Genomic DNA, 18,499 nt, shown 5'->3' on the forward strand with positions numbered 1-18,499 from the left:
GTTTTGTTTGTGTGGTACAGTAACTTCGGTTGTGTTTTGTTTGTGTGGTACAGTAACTTCGGTTGTGTTTTGTGTGTGTGGTACAGTAACTTCGGCTGTGTTTTGTTTGTGTGGTACAGTAACTTCGGCTGTGTTTTGTTTGTGTGGTACAGTAACTTCGGTTGTGTTTTGTTTGTGTGGTACAGTAACTTCGGTTGTGTTTTGTTTGTGTGGTACAGTAACTTCGGCTGTGTTTTGTTTGTGTGGTACAGTAACTTCGGTTGTGTTTTGTGTGTGTGGTACAGTAACTTCGGTTGTGTTTTGTGTGTGTGGTACAGTAACTTCGGTTGTGTTTTGTGTGTGTGGTACAGTAACTTCGGTTGTGTTTTGTTTGTGTGGTACAGTAACTTCGGTTGTGTTTTGTTTGTGTGGTACAGTAACTTCGGTTGTGTTTTGTTTGTGTGGTACAGTAACTTCGGTTGTGTTTTGTTTGTGTGGTACAGTAACTTCGGTTGTGTTTTGTTTGTGTGGTACAGTAACTTCGGTTGTGTTTTGTGTGTGTGGTACAGTAACTTCGGTTGTGTTTTGTTTGTGTGGTACAGTAACTTCGGTTGTGTTTTGTGTGTGTGGTACAGTAACTTCGGTTGTGTTTTGTTTGTGTGGTACAGTAACTTCGGTTGTGTTTTGTTTGTGTGGTACAGTAACTTCGGTTGTGTTTTGTGTGTGTGGTACAGTAACTTCGGTTGTGTTTTGTTTGTGTGGTACAGTAACTTCGGTTGTGTTTTGTTTGTGTGGTACAGTAACTTCGGTTGTGTTTTGTTCGTGTGGTACAGTAACTTCGGTTGTGTCTATGACTCCGCTCATATTTCGTCATACATTACTCTACACGAGGCAGTGGGTGGATACGTTTTGTCTCTGTGGTAACTGGTCATTTTACCTGACGTATCTCTGCCAATTAGAAACAACAGCCTTTAATGGGGAGGTCAGGACTGAGGTGTCGGTGCAGGGGAAAGGTAAGGCCAACGTTATCCATATATTTAGTGCTTGATTTGGTTAGCTTCTGTGAAAGTTCTCGTAACGTTTGGTATACACGTTGCGTTCTGTGGATGTTGTCGTTTTTTGTTCTGTGAATGTTCTCGTAACGTTCTGTTTACACGTTGCGTTCGGTGGATGTTGCCGTTATGTTTTGTATGTTCTCGTTACGTTCGTTATGGGTTCTCTTTGCATTTTAGTGTGGTGTCTTGGTGTTGTCTGTGAGGCTTTGTGTTAGAGCTGTAGTGCTGTCTGCAGGCTACACAGCAGTGATGTGTGTCTAACTGTTATACATTCATGTTTCCGTGCTACTCTACATAAAGTTACGTGTCTCACAACTATCCTTGTAGCTTGTAAAAATATTTTTTATCGTGTTTCCACTATTTCTTAGTCATTGTAGCTCTTTGAGGCATGCAAACATGACCTGTTGTTGATGAGAAACGGTCACAGACATTTTAAACAGCTCAAAGTCAGCTGTAGTTGCTATTCCTCAATGTCTCATACTGAGGAACAGAGTTCACCCAGCAGCCAGAGGGAAGGAAGACGGAAGGACACACTGCAGGCCTATAGGTGAGATCCAGGCCTATAGATGAGATCCAGACCTATAGGTGAGATCCAGACCTATAGATGAGATCCAGACCTATAGGTGAGATCCAGACCTATAGGTGAGATCCAGACCTATAGGTGAGATCCAGACCTATAGGTGAGATCCAGGCCTATAGGTGATATCCAGGCCTATAGGTGAGATCCAGGCCTATAGATGAGATCCAGACCTATAGGTGAGATCCAGACCTATAGGTGAGATCCAGACCTATAGATGAGATCCAGGCCTATAGGTGAGATCCAGACCTATAGGTGAGATCCAGACCTATAGGTGAGATCCAGACCTATAGGTGAGATCCAGACCTATAGGTGAGATCCAGGCCTATAGGTGATATCCAGGCCTATAGGTGAGATCCAGACCTATAGATGAGATCCAGACCTATAGGTGAGATCCAGGCCTATAGGTGAGATCCAGACCTATAGATGAGATCCAGGCCTAGAGGTGAGATGCAGACCTATAGGTGAGATGCAGACCTATAGGTGAGATGCAGACCTATAGGTGAGATCCAGGCCTAGAGGTGAGATCCAGGCCTAGAGGTGAGATCCAGGCCTAGAGGTGAGATCCAGGCCTAGAGGTGAGATCCAGGCCTAGAGGTGAGATCCAGGCCTAGAGGTGAGATCCAGGCCTAGAGGTGAGATCCAGGCCTAGAGGTGAGATCCAGACCTATAGGTGAGATGCAGACCTATAGGTGAGATCCAGACCTATAGGTGAGATGCAGACCTATAGGTGAGATGCAGACCTATAGGTGAGATGCAGACCTATAGATGAGATGCAGACCTATAGGTGAGATCCAGACCTATAGGTGAGATCCAGGCCTATAGGTGAGATCCAGACCTATAGTTGAGATGTAGACCTATAGGTGAGATCCAGACCTATAGGTGAGATCCAGGCCTAGAGGTGAGATCCAGACCTATAGGTGAGATCCAGACCTACAGGTGAGATCCAGAACTATAGGTGAGATCCAGGCCTATAGGTGAGATCCAGACCTATAGGTGAGATCCAGACCTATAGGTGAGATCCAGGCCTATAGGTGAGATCCAAACATATAGGTGAGATCCAGAACTATAGGTGAGATCCAGGCCTACTATTTATGTTGTGTGACGGTGTTGTAAGTCTCTATGGAAACAGGCCTATAGGTGACATCCAGTAACAGAACAATGGCTGTCAGTCTTGTCCTCCTCCTTCACTGTACGGTGTGACTCCTAGTGGGGTGTGTTGATGTGACTCCTAGTGTGGTGTGTTGGTGTGACTCCTAGTGTGGTGTGTTGGTGTGACTCCTAGTGGAGTGGGGTGTGTTGGTGTGACTCCTAGTGGAGTGGGGTGTGTTGGTGTGACTCCTAGTGGGGTGTGACTCCTAGTGTGGTGTGTTGGTGTGACTCCTAGTGTGGTGTGTTGGTGTGACTCCTAGTGGGGTGTGTTGATGTGACTCCTAGTTGGGTGTGTTGGTGTGACTCCTAGTGGGATGTGTTGATGTGACTCCTAGTGGGGTGTGTTGATGTGACTCCTAGTGGGGTGTGTTGGTATGACTCCTAGTGGGGTGTGTTGATGTGACTCCTAGTGGGGTGTGTTGGTGTGACTCCTAGTGTGGTGTGTTGGTATGAATCCTAGTGTGGTGTGTTGGTATGACTCCTAGTGTGGTGTGTTGGTATGACTCCTAGTGTGGTGTGTTGGTATGACTCCTAGTGTGGTGTGTTGGTGTGACTCCTAGTGTGGTGTGTTGGTATGACTCCTAGTGTGGTGTGTTGGTATGACTCCTAGTGTGGTGTGTTGGTATGACTCCTAGTGTGGTGTGTTGGTATGACTCCTAGTGTGGTGTGTTGGTGTGACTCCTAGTGTGGTGTGTTGGTATGACTCCTAGTGGGGTGTGTTGGTATGACTCCTAGTGTGGTGTGTTGGTATGACTCCTAGTGTGGTGTGTTGGTATGACTCCTAGTGTGGTGTGTTGGTATGACTCCTAGTGTGGTGTGTTGGTGTGACTCCTAGTGGGGTGTGTTGGTGTGACTCCTAGTGGGGTGTGTTGGTATGACTCCTAGTGTGGTGTGTTGGTATGACTCCTAGTGGAAACTTAGTGTGCATAGCCCACATTGTCATCAGGGGCTCTCCTCGGCAGCTCAGGGTCATTGTGACCGAATCTTGAGAAAAATGTGTTTAGCTCCCCTGGTAGGATGGTGTTGGTGACTGCAATGTAGCTGGCTTTCTCTTTGTAATCTGTTATTGTTGAAGCCCCTGCTTCAATGATTGGCATCTTACCATTCAAACAATGAATCCTGATCTAGGATAACTTTTAAAACATGAAATTATTTGGCTTGCTCTAAAAGGATTTGCCTAAAAGCAAATCTACCCGTCCAACCCGTTGAATTGCTCCTCCACTTTAACCCTATGCTTGTGTGTCGCCATCTTGATCGATCTGCGTCGGTCGTATTTGTACTGTTTCACCAAACTATTTCCCCCGGTCACCTTACCCTGTTTATAAGCAGCAGCTCTCTCTTTCAGTTTTCCTAGAAGGCTGCTATCAATTCACTTTTTTTGAATCGAGAACGTTTTGAAAGACGTTTGACGTTATCTCCAGTGACTGAGTCGGCGTATATATTGACGTTATCTCCGGTGACTGAGTCGGTGTGTATATTGACGTTATCTCCGGTGACTGAGTCGGTGTGTATATTGACGTTATCTCCGGTGACTGAGTCGGTGTGTATATTGACGTTATCTCCGGTGACTGAGTCGGTGTATATATTGCTGTTATCTCCGGTGACTGAGTCGTGTATATATTGACGTTATCTCCGGTGACTGAGTCGGCGTATATATTGACGTTATATCCGGTGACTGAGTCGGTGTGTATATTGACGTTATCTCCGGTGACTGAGTCGGTGTGTATATTGACGTTATCTCAGGTGACTGAGTCGGCGTGTCTATTGACGTTATCTCCGGTGACTGAGTCGGTGTATACATTGACGTTATCTCCGGTGACTGAGTCGGTGTGTATATTGACGTTATCTCCGGTGACTGAGTCGGCGTGTCTATTGACGTTATCTCCGGTGACTGAGTCGGTGTATATATTGACGTTATATCCGGTGACTGAGTCGGTGTGTATATTGACGTTATCTCCGGTGACTGAGTCGGTGTATATATTGACGTTATCTCCGGTGACTGAGTCGGTGTATATATTGACGTTATCTCCGGTGACTGAGTCGGTGTGTATATTGACGTTATCTCCGGTGACTGAGTCGGTGTATATATTGATGTTATCTCCGGTGACTTAGTCGGTGTATATATTGACGTTATCTACTTTTGTTAAAGTCCCCTGCAACAATGAACACTGCCTCCGGGAATGCAGTCTCCAGTTTGTTCACGGTCCAATGAAGATCTTGGAGCTCCTTGGTGTCAGATTGGGGCTGGATGTACACAGCCATGGCGATTATCCCTGAGAACACTTTCAGAAGGTGGAAAAGGGCGTCATTTGATGACCAACTATTCCTGGTAAGATGGGGCCGACAAAGGGCGTCTCGCCTCGCGCTCTGACAAAACATTGCACATTTTTCTTGTGTGTTTACCAAACATTTTCTTAATCAATTTATTTTGTGCATTACAACATACACCTGAGTAGAACTATTAGAATACGAATCGTTGGGTACTCACTGTCCACCGACCTCCTGAGTTCTCTGAGATGGCGAAACAATGGACTAGCTTCTTCAGCGAGGTGCCAACCTGCTTGGGAGTCCTACAGGAGAGTAGGAAGCGAAGACGCTGACCGAGAGGCAGACGTGGCAGGGTTTTACTGAGATTAAGACTCCGGCCGACCCATCCTCCATTACCGAACATTCTACTCGCCAGTGTTCAATCATTAATGAACAAACATGGCGAACTCAGGGCGAGGATCTCCTTCCAGAGGGACATCAGATCCTGTATACACACTCTGTTTTTCTGAGACTTTCCTCCGACATCCAGACGGATTATATACAACCGGCGGGTTTTACCGTTTTCTGAGTGGAGAGGAAGCAGAATCTCTCTGGCTAAGAACAAAGGTGGTAGGCTCTGCTTTATGACCAACAACACATGGTGCGACGGAGGAAACGTACAGGAACTTGCGAGCTTCCCCCCGACATGGAAAACTTTGTCATCAAATGTTTCCCTGTTTACAGGGTAGTATGCTGCTGGCTATTATTATTATTATTATACTGTAGGCCGATGTCATATGCCAAAAACTGTGTAACTAAAGATGAACGAACCATGAATCAAAAAGACGATGACCCCTTCCTCTGACACACACACGTGCAGGGCCCCATCTGCATGTCAATCTCAGTGTTGATTGGGTCGGTGTTAAAGCCGCGCAGGGCCCCATCTGCATGTCAATCTCAGTGTTGATTGGGTCGGTGTTAAAGCCGCGCAGGGCCCCATCTGCATGTCAATCTCAGTGTTGATTGGGTCGGTGTTAAAGCTGTGCAGGGCCCCATCTGCATGTCAATCTCAGTGTTGATTGGGTCGGTGTTAAAGCCGTGCAGGGCCCCATCTGCATGTCAATCTCAGTGTTGATTGGGTCGGTGTTAAAGCCGTGCAGGGCCCCATCTGCATGTCAATCTCAGTGTTGATTGGGTCGGTGTTAAAGCCGTGCAGGGCCCCATCTGCATGTCAATCTCAGTGTTGATTGGGTCTGTGTTAAAGCCGTGCAGGGCCCCATCTGCATGTCAATCTCAGTGTTGATTTGGTCTGTGAAAAGGCCGCTCCAGTCTGTGGTTGTCATAACCCCGAGAGACTGTAATGGCCTGGACCACTGAAGGACCTCATTAGACCACACACACACACACACACACACACACACACACACACACACACACACTGAGAGGCCCAATGATTACAGGGTACAAACCCAAATCAACCCCACCCCTACCCCTGCTCCCAACAAGCACAACTCAATCCAGAGATGGTGGACCGACCACTAAAACAGTGAAAAATGCACACGTGTCTGTATCAATGTACCACCATTCCAGTTACTACAGACTAACAACACAACACACTAAGAGTCACACCAACACACCACACTAAGAGTCACACCCCACTAAGAGTCACACCAACACACCACACTAAGAGTCACACCCCACTAAGAGTCACACCAACACACCACACTAGGAGTCACATCAACACACCACACTAAGAGTCACACCAACACACCCCACTAGGAGTCACATCAACACACCCCACTAGGAGTCAGACCAACACACCCCACTAGGAGTCACATCAACACACCACACTAGGAGTCACATCACACTAAGAGTCACACCAACACACCACACTAAGAGTCACACCAACACACCACACTAGGAGTCACATCAACACACCACACTAAGAGTCACACCAACACACCACACTAGGAGTCACATCAACACACCACACTAGGAGTCACACCCCACTAAGAGTCACATCAACACACTCCACTAGGAGTCACACCAACACACCCCACTAGGAGTCACTCCAACACACCCCACTAAGAGTCACACCAACACACCCCACTAAGAGTCACACCAACACACCCCACTAGGAGTCACACCAACACACCCCACTAGGAGTCACATCAACACACCACACTAGGAGTCACATCACACTAAGAGTCACACCAACACACCACACTAGGAGTCACATCAACACACCACACTAGGAGTCACACCCCACTAAGAGTCACATCAACACACTCCACTAGGAGTCACACCAACACACCCCACTAGGAGTCACTCCAACACACCCCACTAAGAGTCACACCAACACACCCCACTAAGAGTCACACCAACACACCCCACTAGGAGTCACACCAACACACCCCACTAGGAGTCACACCAACACACCCCACTAGGAGTCACATCAACACACCACACTAGGAGTCACATCACACTAAGAGTCACACCAACACACCACACTAGGAGTCACATCAACACACCACACTAGGAGTCACACCCCACTAAGAGTCACATCAACACACTCCACTAGGAGTCACACCAACACACCCCACTAGGAGTCACATCAACACACCACACTAGGAGTCACATCACACTAAGAGTCACACCAACACACCACACTAGGAGTCACATCAACACACCACACTAGGAGTCACACCCCACTAAGAGTCACATCAACACACTCCACTAGGAGTCACACCAACACACCCCACTAAGAGTCACACCAACACAATCCACTATGAGTCACACCAACACACCCCACTAGGAGTCACATCAACACACCACACTAAGAGTCACACCAACACACCCCACTAAGAGTCACTCCAACACACCCCACTAGGAGTCACACCAACACACCCCACTATGAGTCACACCAACACACCCCACTAGGAGTCACACCAACACACCACACTAGGAGTCACACCAACACACCACACTAGGAGTCACACCAACACACCACACTAGGAATCACACCAACACACCCCACTAGGAGTCACACCAACACACCACACTAAGAGTCACATCAACACACCCCACTAGGAGTCACATCAACACACCACACTAGGAGTCACACCCCACTAGGAGTCACACCAACACACCACACTAAGAGTCACATCAACACACCCCACTAGGAGTCACACCAACACACCACACTAGGAGTCACACCCCACTAGGAGTCACACCAACACACCACACTAGGAGTCACACCCCACTAGGAGTCACACCAACACACCCCACTAGGAGTCACATCAACACACCACACTAGGAGTCACACCAACACACCACACTAGGAGTCACACCCCACTAGGAGTCACACCAACACACCCCACTAGGAGTCACACCAACACACCCCACTAGGAGTCACACCCCACAAGGAGTCACACCAACACACCCCACTAGGAGTCACACCAACACACCACACTAGGAGTCACACCCCACTAGGAGTCACACCAACACACCACACTAGGAGTCACACCAACACACCCCACTAGGAGTCACACCCCACTAGGAGTCACATCAACACACCACACTAGGAGTCACACCCCACTAGGAGTCACACCAACACACCCCACTAGGAGTCACACCAGACTAGGAGTCACACCAACACACCCCACTAGGAGTCACACCACACTAGGAGTCATACCAACACACCCCACTAGGAGTCACACCACACTAGGAGTCACATCAACACACCCCACTAGGAGTCACACCACACTAGGAGTCATACCAACACACCCCACTAGGAGTCACACCCCACTAGGAGTCACATCAACACAACACTAGGAGTCACACCCCACTAGGAGTCACACCCCACTAGGAGTCACACCCCACTAGGAGTCACACCAACACACCCTACTAGGAGTCACACCAACACACCCTACTAGGAGTCACACCCCACTAGGAGTCACACCCCACTAGGAGTCACATCAACACACCACACTAGGAGTCACACCCCACTAGGAGTCACACCCCACTAGGAGTCACACCCTACTAGGAGTCACACCAACACACCCCACTAGGTGTCACATCAACACACCCCACTAGGACACACCACACTAGGAGTCACATCAACACACCACACTAGGAGTCACATCAACACACCACACTAGGAGTCACACCCCACTAGGAGTCACATCAACACACCACACTAGGAGTCACATCAACACACCACACTAGGAGTCACATCAACACACCCCACTAGGAGTCACATCAACACACCCCACTAGGAGTCACACCAACACACCCCACTAGGAGTCACACCAACACACCCCACTAGGAGTCACACCAACACACCACACTAGGAGTCACACCAACACACCACACTAGGAGTCACACCAACACACCCCACTAGGAGTCACATCAACACACCCCACTAGGAGTCACACCAACACACCCCACTAGGAGTCACATCAACACCCCCCACTAGGAGTCACACCCCACTAGGAGTCACATCAACACTCCCCACTAGGAGTCACACCCCACTAGGAGTCACATCAACACACCCCACTAGGAGTCACACGGTCTCCTACCTTACCTGCTGCTCCCCCTAGGGACAAACCCTCCTGGCTAAATTCCCAATCTGTCCCTCATATCATCACAGCCACCTAATCATCCCCAGCTTCCAATTGGCTCATTCATCCCCCCTCCTCTCCCATGTAACTATTCCCCAGGTCGTTGCTGTAAATGAGAATGTGTTTCTCAGTCAACTTCCTGGTAAAATAAATAATATATATATAATACATTGAACATATGTACCATGTGGCTCAGTCGGTAGAGCATGGCACTTCCAATGCCAGGGTTGTGGGTTCAATTCCCCAGGGGGACCAGTACAAATGAAAACGTATGCAGTCACTACTGTAGTGGCTCTGGATAAGAGAGTCTGTTAAATGACTCTCTACTGTAAGTCTCTCTGGATAAGAGAGTCTGCTAAATGACTCACTACTGTAAATGGCTCTGGATCAGAGAGTCTGCTAAATGACTCACTACTGTAAATGGCTCTGGATCAGAGAGTCTGTTAAATGACTCACTACTGTAGTGGCTCTGGATAAGAGAGTCTGCTAAATGACTCACTACTGTAAGTCTCTCTGGATAAGAGAGTCTGCTAAATGACTCACTACTGTAAATGGCTCTGGATCAGAGAGTCTGCTAAATGACTCACTACTGTAAGTCTCTCTGGATAAGAGAGTCTGTTAAATGACTCACTACTGTAGTGGCTCTGGATAAGAGAGTCTGCTAAATGACTCACTACTGTAAGTCTCTCTGGATAAGAGTCTGCTAAATGACTCACTACTGTAAATGGCTCTGGATCAGAGTCTGCTAAATGACTCACTACTGTAAATGGCTCTGGATCAGAGAGTCTGCTAAATGACTCACTACTGTAAGTCTCTCTGGATAAGAGAGTCTGTTAAATGACTCTCTACTGTAAGTCTCTCTGGATAAGAGAGTCTGCTAGATGACTCACTACTGTAGTGGCTCTGGATAAGAGAGTCTGCTAAATGACTCTCTACTGTAAGTCTCTCTGGATAAGAGAGTCTGCTAGATGACTAACATGTAAAGGTAAACATCTGACATGTTGCTTATTGGTTGTGTCTTGTGTCTGTCTTTTTTCAGCTGGACCTGAGAAGACTGAGCAGGCCGAACCCTCGACCTCCCAGACCACACCTAAAGAAGAGGAGAAACCAGGCCCGTCAGAGACTCAGACGGTAGAGAGAGGAGAGAGAGGAGAGAGAGGGGAGAGAGAGGAGAGAGAGGAGAGAGGAGGGAGGAGAGGAGAGAGGGGAGAGAGAGGAGAGAGAGGAGGGAGGAGAGGAGAGAGAGGAGAGAGGGGAGAGAGGGGAGAGAGAGGAGAGAGAGGGGAGAGAGGAGGGAGGAGAGGAGAGAGAGGAGAGAGGGGAGAGAGAGGGAGGAGAGGAGAGAGAGGGAGGAGAGGAGAGAGAGGAGAGAGAGGAGAGAGAGGAGAGAGGGGAGAGAGAGGAGAGAGAGGAGGGAGGAGAGGAGAGAGAGGAGAGAGAGGAGAGAGGGGAGAGAGAGGAGAGAGGGGAGAGAGAGGAGAGAGGGGAGAGAGGAGGGAGGAGGGGAGAGAGAGGAGAGAGGGGAGAGAGGGGAGAGAGAGGAGAGAGGGGAGAGAGGAGAGAGGGGAGATAGGAGAAACCAGGCCCGTCAGACTCAGACGGTAGAGAGAGGAGAGAGAGGGAGAGAGAGGAGAGAGGGGAGAGAGAGGAGAGAGAGGGGAGAGAGGAGAAACCAGGCCCGTCAGAGACTCAGACGGTAGAGAGAGGGGAGAGAGGAGAGAGGGGACAGGGGACAGAGAGGGGAGAGAGGAGAAACCAGGCCCGTCAGAGACTCAGACGGTAGAGAGAGGAGAGAGAGGAGAGAGAGGAGAAACCAGGCCCGTCAGAGACTCAGACGGTAGAGAGAGGGGAGAGAGGGGACAGGGGACAGAGAGGAGAAACCAGGCCCGTCAGAGACTCAGACGGTAGAGAGAGAGGAGAGAGGGGACAGGGGACAGAGAGGAGAGAGAGGAGAAACCAGGCCCGTCAGAGACTCAGACGGTAGAGAGAGGAGAGAGAGGAGAAACCAGGCCCGTCAGAGACTCAGACGGTAGAGAGAGGGGAGAGAGGGGACAGGGGACAGAGAGGAGAAACCAGGCCCGTCAGAGACTCAGACGGTAGAGAGAGAGGAGAGAGGGGAGAGAGAGGAGAGAGGGGACAGGGGACAGAGGAGAGAGGAGAAACCAGGCCCGTCAGAGACTCAGACGGTGGAGAGAGGGGAGAGGGGAGAGGGGAGAGAGGGGACAGAGGGGAGAGAGGAGAAACCAGACCCGTCAGAGACACAGACGGGAGAGAGGAGAGAGGAGAGAGGAGAGGGGAGAGGGGAGAGGGGAGAGGGGAGAGGGGACAGAGGAGAAACCAGACCCGTCAGGGACTCAGACGGTAGAGAGAGGAGACCGAGAGGAGAGCGAGAGAGGAGAGCGAGAGAGGAGAGCGAGGAGAGAGTGGAGAGAGGAGAGCTAGGAGAGAGTTCATTCATAACACTACTCTACCCACCACTACCCTTCTCTCTACCCTTCTCTCTCACCCTCTCTCTCCCTCTCTCACCCTCTCTCCCTCTCTCACCCTCTCTCCCTCTCTCTTCACTAGGACCAGGGCCCAGCGGGCGCAGGGGGATCCGACGGCTCAGATAGCGGTGAGGAGGACGAGAGCGAAGAAGAGAGCGAGGATGAGGATGATGAAGACGATGATGATGATGAGGAAAATAAAGAAGAGGAAGAGGGTGAAGAGAATGAGGAACCTCTGTCGTTAGAATGGCCAGACACCAGACGTAAACAGGCCACATATCTGTTTCTCCTACCGATAGTGTTCCCTCTGTGGCTCACTGTGCCCGACGTACGCAACCCGGTACGTATCACCTACATTTCTGTCTTACATTCACGACATTTCTGTACTGTGTTTGTGTCCTGCAAAGTGGCCAAAATGTAGAACACAAAATATCTTCTAATATATGCTGATATGAGCTTCCTGTGAGTTCTTCCTCAGGCTTCCAGAAAATACTTTGCCATGACGTTTATTGGCTCCATCACGTGGATCGCTGTGTTCTCCTATCTAATGGTCTGGTGGGCTCATCAGGTATCACTCTGCTTGGATTTTACATCACATGACTTCCATCTTGTTTACAAACTATTAGTTCAGAGCTTCTTTATACTCAGGCCAGGATTTAATCAGATCAGCGATAACCCGAGGTAACAGACAGACCCGAGGTAACAGACAGACCCGAGGTAACAGACAGACCCGAGGTAACAGACAGACCCGAGGTAACAGACAGACCCGAGGTAACAGACAGACCCGAAGTAACAGACAGACCCGAGGTAACAGACAGACCCGGGGTAACAGACACACCCGAGGTATGTCCAAGATGGGTCTAACGATGGGTCTAACGATGGGTCTAACGATGGTTCTAACGACGGTTCCAACGACGGTTCCAACGACGGTTCCAACGACAGGGCCAACGACAGGGCCAACGACAGGGCCAACGACAGGGCCAACGACAGGGCTAACGATAGGGCTAACGATAGTGCTAACGACAGGGCTAACGATAGGCCTAACGATAGGCTAACGATAGGCCTAACGATAGGCCTAACGATGGTGCTAACGATAGTGCTAACGATAGGGCTAACGATAGGGCTAACGATAGATATAACGATAGGGCTAACGATAGGGCTAACGATATGTATAACAATAGGGCTAACGATATGTATAACAATAGGGCTAACGATAAGGCTAACGATAGGTATAACGACAGGGCTAACGATAGGGCTAACGATAGGGCTAACGATAAGGCTAACGATAGGTATACCGACAGGGCTAACGATAGGTATACCGACAGGGCTAACGATAGGTATACCGACAGGGCTAACGATAGGTATACCGACAGGGCTAACGATAGGTATAACGACAGGGCTAACGATATGTATAACGACAGGGCTATCGATAAGGCTAACGATAGGTATAACGACAGGGCTAACGATAGATATAACGATATGGCTAACGATAAGGCTAACGATAGGTATAACGATAAGGCTATCGATAGGTATAACGACAGGGCTAACGATAGGGCTAACGATAGGGCTAACGACAGGGCTAACGACAAGGCTAACGACAAGGCTAACGATAGGTATACCGACAGGGCTAACGATAGGTATAACGACAGGGCTAACGATAGGTATAACGACAGGGCTAACGATAAGGCTAACGATAGGTATAACGACAGGGCTAACAATAGACATAACGATATGGCTAACGATAGGTATAACGACAGGGCTAACGATAAGGCTATCGCTAGGTATACCGACAGGGCTAACGATAGGTATAACGACAGGGCTAACGATAGGGCTAACGATAGATATAACGATAGGGCTAACGATAGGTATAACGACAGGGCTAACGATAAGGCTATCGATAGGTATAACGATAGGGCTAACGATAAGGCTAACGATAGGTATAACGACAGGGCTAACGATAAGGCTATCGATAGGTATAACGATAGGGCTAACGATAGGGCTAACGATAGGGCTAAAGATAGGGCTAACGTTGGGAGCCTCTTGGGGTTTTGACATCTCCAACGCAGTAACACTTCCGACACCACCTACTATAAACAAAAGCAATGATGAGCTCCGGTTATCTTGGGTTAACGCTGGTCTGGTTGAATCCTGGCCTCCGTCTACACTCGGGATGAACAACGGATGTGCTCTGTATTTGTCTATGAATTACATTTTGATTGATGTATTGACTGACTGCTGGCTCCCTAGGTGGGTGAGACTGATTGGTTGATTGACTGTTGGCTCCCTAGGTGGGTGAGACTGATTGGTTGATTGACTGTTGGCTCCCTAGGTGGGTGAGACTGATTGGTTGATTGACTGCTGGCTCCCTAGGTGGGTGAGACTGATTGGTTGACTGACTGCTGGCTCCCTAGGTGGGTGAGACTGATTGGTTGATTGACTGTTGTCTGCCTAGGTGGGTGAGACTGATTGGTTGATTGACTGTTGTCTGCCTAGGTGGGTGAGACCATAGGCATCTCAGAGGAGATCATGGGCCTGACCATCCTGGCAGCGGGCACCTCCATCCCTGACCTCATCACTAGTGTCATCGTGGCCCGTAAAGGACTGGGAGACATGGCTGTGTCCAGCTCAGTGGGATCCAACATCTTCGATATCACTATGGGGTAAGTATAGACCACTATCACTACAGAGATATCACTATGGGGTAAGTATAGAACACTATCACGACAGAGATATCACTATGGGGTAAGTATAGACCACTATCACTACAGAGATATCACTATGGGGTTAGTATAGACCACTGTAACTACAGAGATATCACTATGGGGTTAGTATAGACCACTATCACTACAGAGATATCACTATGGGGTTAGTATAGACCACTGTAACTACAGAGATATCACTATGGGGTAAGTATAGACCACTATCACTACAGAGATATCACTATGGGGTAAGTATAGACCACTATCACTACAGAGATATCACTATGGGGTTAGTATAGACCACTGTAACTACAGAGATATCACTATGGGGTTAGTATAGACCACTGTAACTACAGAGATATCACTATGGGGTTAGTATAGACCACTATCACTACAGAGATATCACTATGGGGTTAGTATAGACCACTGTAACTACAGAGATATCACTATGGGGTTAGTATAGACCACTATCACTACAGAGATATCACTATGTGGGTTAGTATAGACCACTGTAACTACAGAGGTATCACTATGGGGTTAGTATAGACCACTATCACTACAGAGATATCACTATGGGGTTAGTATAGACCACTATCACTACAGAGATATCACTATGGGGTTAGTATAGACCACTGTAACTACAGAGATATCACTATGGGGTTAGTATAGACCACTATCACTATGGGGTTAGTATAGACCACTGTAACTACAGAGATATCACTATGGGGTTAGTATAGACCACTGTAACTACAGAGATATCACTATGGGGTTAGTATAGACCACTGTAACTACAGAGATATCACTATGGGGTTAGTATAGACCACTATCACTACAGAGATATCACTATGGGGTTAGTATAGACCACTGTAACTACAGAGATATCACTATGGGGTTAGTATAGACCACTGTAACTACAGAGATATCACTATGGGGTTAGTATAGACCACTGTAACTACAGAGATATCACTATGGGGTTAGTATAGACCACTATCACTACAGAGATATCACTATGGGGTTAGTATAGACCACTGTAACTACAGAGATATCACTATGGGGTTAGTATAGACCACTGTAACTACAGAGATATCACTATGGGGTTAGTATAGACCACTATCACTACAGAGATATCACTATGGGGTTAGTATAGACCACTGTAACTACAGAGGTATCACTATGGGGTTAGTATAGACCACTATCACTACAGAGATATCACTATGGGGTTAGTATAGACCACTATCACTACAGAGATATCACTATGGGGTTAGTATAGACCACTGTAACTACAGAGATATCACTATGGGGTTAGTATAGACCACTGTAACTACAGAGATATCACTATGGGGTTAGTATAGACCACTGTAACTACAGAGATATCACTATGGGGTTAGTATAGACCACTGTAACTACAGAGATATCACTATGGGGTTAGTATAGACCACTATCACTACAGAGATATCACTATGGGGTTAGTATAGACCACTATCACTACAGAGATATCACTATGGGGTTAGTATAGACCACTATCACTACAGAGATATCACTATGGGGTTAGTATAGACCACTGTAACTACAGAGATATCACTATGGGGTTAGTATAGACCACTGTAACTACAGAGATATCACTATGGGGTTAGTATAGACCACTATCACTACAGAGATATCACTATGGGGTTAGTATAGACCACTATCACTACAGAGATATCACTATGGGGTTAGTATAGACCACTGTAACTACAGAGATATCACTATGGGGTTAGTATAGACCACTGTAACTACAGAGATATCACTATGGGGTTAGTATAGACCACTGTAACTACAGAGATATCACTATGGGGTTAGTATAGACCACTATCACTACAGAGATATCACTATGGGGTTAGTATAGACCACTGTAACTACAGAGATATCACTATGGGGTTAGTATAGACCACTATCACTACAGAGATATCACTATGGGGGTTAGTATAGACCACTATCACTACAGAGATATCACTATGGGGTTAGTATAGACCACTATCACTACAGAGATATCACTATGGGGGTTAGTATAGACCACTATCACTACAGAGATATCACTATGGGGTTAGTATAGACCACTATCACTACGGAGATATCACTATGGGGTTGGTATAGACCACTATCACTAGAGATATCACTATGGGGGTTAGTATAGACCACTATCACTACAGAGATATCACTATGGGGTTAGTATAGACCACTATCACTACAGAGATATCACTATGGGGTTAGTATAGACCACTGTAACTACAGAGATATCACTATGGGGGTTAGTATAGACCACTGTAACTACAGAGATATCACTATGGGGTTAGTATAGACCACTGTAACTACAGAGGTATCACTATGGGGTTAGTATAGACCACTGTAACTACAGAGATATCACTATGGGGTTAGTATAGACCACTGTAACTACAGAGATATCACTATGGGGTTAGTATAGACCACTGTAACTACAGAGGTATCACTATGGGGTTAGTATAGACCACTGTAACTACAGAGATATCACTATGGGGTTAGTATAGACCACTGTAACTACAGAGATATCACTATGGGGTTAGTATAGACCACTGTAACTACAGAGATATCACTATGGGGTTAGTATAGACCACTGTAACTACAGAGATATCACTATGGGGTTAGTATAGACCACTGTAACTACAGAGATATCACTATGGGGTTAGTATAGACCACTATCACTACAGAGATATCACTATGGGGTTAGTATAGACCACTGTAACTACAGATATATCACTATGGGGTTAGTATAGACCACTATCACTACAGAGATATCACTATGGGGTTAGTATAGACCACTATCACTACAGAGATATCACTATGGGGTTAGTATAGACCACTATCACTAGAGAGATATCACTATGGGGTTAGTATAGACCACTGTAACTACAGAGATATCACTATGGGGTTAGTATAGACCACTATCACTACAGAGATATCACTATGGGGTTAGTATAGACCACTGTAACTACAGAGGTATCACTATGGGGTTAGTATAGACCACTATCACTACAGAGATATCACTATGGGGTTAGTATAGACCACTATCACTATGGGGTTAGTATAGACCACTATCACTACAGAGATATCACTATGGGGTTAGTATAGACCACTGTAACTACAGAGATATCACTATGGGGTTAGTATAGACCACTGTAACTACAGAGATATCACTATGGGGTTAGTATAGACCACTATCACTACAGAGATATCACTATGGGGTTAGTATAGACCACTGTAACTACAGAGATATCACTATGGGGTTAGTATAGACCACTATCACTACAGAGATATCACTATGGGGTTAGTATAGACCACTGTAACTACAGAGATATCACTATGGGGTTAGTATAGACCACTATCACTATGGGGTTAGTATAGACCACTATCACTACAGAGATATCACTATGGGGTTAGTATAGACCACTGTAACTACAGAGATATCACTATGGGGTTAGTATAGACCACTGTAACTACAGAGATATCACTATGGGGTTAGTATAGACCACTGTAACTACAGAGATATCACTATGGGGTTAGTATAGACCACTATCACTACAGAGATATCACTATGGGGTTAGTATAGACCACTGTAACTACAGAGATATCACTATGGGGTTAGTATAGACCACTATCACTACAGAGA

At 47.1% G+C, this 18,499-nt stretch overlaps 1 protein-coding gene across 4 annotated transcripts in view; it reads left to right on the forward strand.

Moving 5' to 3' along the window:
* LOC139575521 (sodium/potassium/calcium exchanger 1-like) overlaps nucleotides 1-18,499 on the forward strand; it is a 41,748-nt gene that overhangs the window by 21,110 nt on the left and 2,139 nt on the right. For 2 of the 4 annotated variants that reach the window (XM_071400539.1, XM_071400536.1), the window contains 5 exons: nucleotides 939-992; nucleotides 10,672-10,763; nucleotides 12,201-12,458; nucleotides 12,597-12,686; nucleotides 14,612-14,778. In XM_071400539.1, coding sequence (XP_071256640.1) covers nucleotides 939-992; nucleotides 10,672-10,763; nucleotides 12,201-12,458; nucleotides 12,597-12,686; nucleotides 14,612-14,778 — 661 coding nt within the window. The remainder of the gene's footprint in view (nucleotides 1-938; nucleotides 993-10,671; nucleotides 10,764-12,200; nucleotides 12,459-12,596; nucleotides 12,687-14,611; nucleotides 14,779-18,499) is intronic. The other 2 variants (XM_071400537.1, XM_071400540.1) reach the window with 1 other exon arrangement.

Source organism: Salvelinus alpinus, chromosome 5 (assembly GCF_045679555.1).
Source record: "Salvelinus alpinus chromosome 5, SLU_Salpinus.1, whole genome shotgun sequence".
NCBI lineage: Eukaryota > Metazoa > Chordata > Actinopteri > Salmoniformes > Salmonidae > Salvelinus > Salvelinus alpinus.